Here is a 1292-nt window from a genome sequence, read left to right on the forward strand (position 1 = left end):
CTCCTTTGCCTTTTTTACCCAATTTCTTATATAGTATAAAAAGCACCCACCCTGGATTCAGGAAGACCTGAGTTCAAATTCAGCCTCAGACACTTGACACTAGCTGTGTGACCCTGGGCAAGTCACTTAACCCTCATTGCCCCATAAAAACAAAACAAAACAAAAAAACAAACAAAAGTTTAGTAGAATTAATTGTGAAACCATTTTGCCTTGGGGATTGTTTTTTCCTTAAGAAGCTCATTGATAGTTGATCAAATTATTTTTCTAAGACAGAGTTGCTTATATATTTGATTTCCTCTTCTGTTAATCTGGGCAATTAATATCTTTGAGAATGTTAATTTCACTAAAATTCACAGAATTATTTCTGTATAATTGGAAAAATAGCTCCTTATAATTTTTAATTAATTTGTTATTGGTAATTTCACTGATACAATTTTAATATTGGTAATTTAGGTTTTCTTCTTTTTTAAATCAAGTCAACTAGTGTTGTATCCAATTTAATGTGTTTTTCCACCATAAAACCAGATATTAGGTCAGCAAAAGCATGCTGTCTTCTGTTTGGCTGTAGCAGTGTTCTGCTTTGTATCAAAATGGGTAAGTTCATGAAACCTGGGAAAGTGGTGCTGGTCCTGGCCAGGAAGTACTACAGGCACGAAGCTGTCATCGTCAAGAACATTGATGATGGGACATCCGACAGGCCGTACAGCTGTTCCTTGGTGGCAGGAATCGACTGCTACCCTCAAAAGGTGACCACATCGCTGGGCAAAAGGAAGATTGCCAAGAGATTGAAAATCAAGTCCTTCATGAACATTTATAACTACAACCACCTCATGCCCACCAGATACTCTGTGGATATCCCATTGGACAAAACAATTGTCAACAAGGATGTGTTCCGTGATTCTGCACTAAAAAGGAAGGTTAGAAAGGACACCAAGGTCAAGTTTGAGGAGAGGTACAAGACAGGCAAAAACAAGTGGTCCTTTCAGAAGCCATGGTTTTAAAACTACTCTGTTGGTCAGTAAATAAAATATTTATTAAAAATGGAAAAAAATGTAGATATTAGGTTTGGTTATTTCTTCAATGGTTATCTTTCAATTTTATGTCTCCTTTAATTATCAGTATTTCAAATTTGGTGTTTAATTGACCATTTAAAATTTGTTCTTATTTTTTACTATTTTTAGTTTCATGACCAAATCATTGAGCTCTTTTTTCTCTATTTTGTAGAAGTTAGATTTTAGAAATATACATCTTCTCTTAGGTAATGCTACGGCTACATTCCATGAGATTTAGTA

General features: G+C 34.8%; 1 protein-coding gene across 1 annotated transcript; it reads left to right on the forward strand.

Moving 5' to 3' along the window:
• Positions 1-590: 590 nt before the first annotated feature.
• LOC122746365 (60S ribosomal protein L27-like) lies at positions 591-1001 on the forward strand. Its single transcript, XM_043991918.1, has one exon. The coding sequence runs from the start codon at positions 591-593 to the stop codon at positions 999-1001; it is 411 nt and encodes a 136-aa protein (XP_043847853.1).
• The last annotated feature ends 291 nt before the right edge of the window (positions 1002-1292 follow it).

This window comes from Dromiciops gliroides, chromosome 3 (assembly GCF_019393635.1).
Source record: "Dromiciops gliroides isolate mDroGli1 chromosome 3, mDroGli1.pri, whole genome shotgun sequence".
NCBI lineage: Eukaryota > Metazoa > Chordata > Mammalia > Microbiotheria > Microbiotheriidae > Dromiciops > Dromiciops gliroides.

Excerpts from the sequence above, each read along its gene's own strand:
- LOC122746365 (XM_043991918.1), top strand. The coding sequence starts at position 591 with ATGGGTAAGTTCATGAAACCTGGGAAAGTGGTGCTGGTCCTGGCCAGG.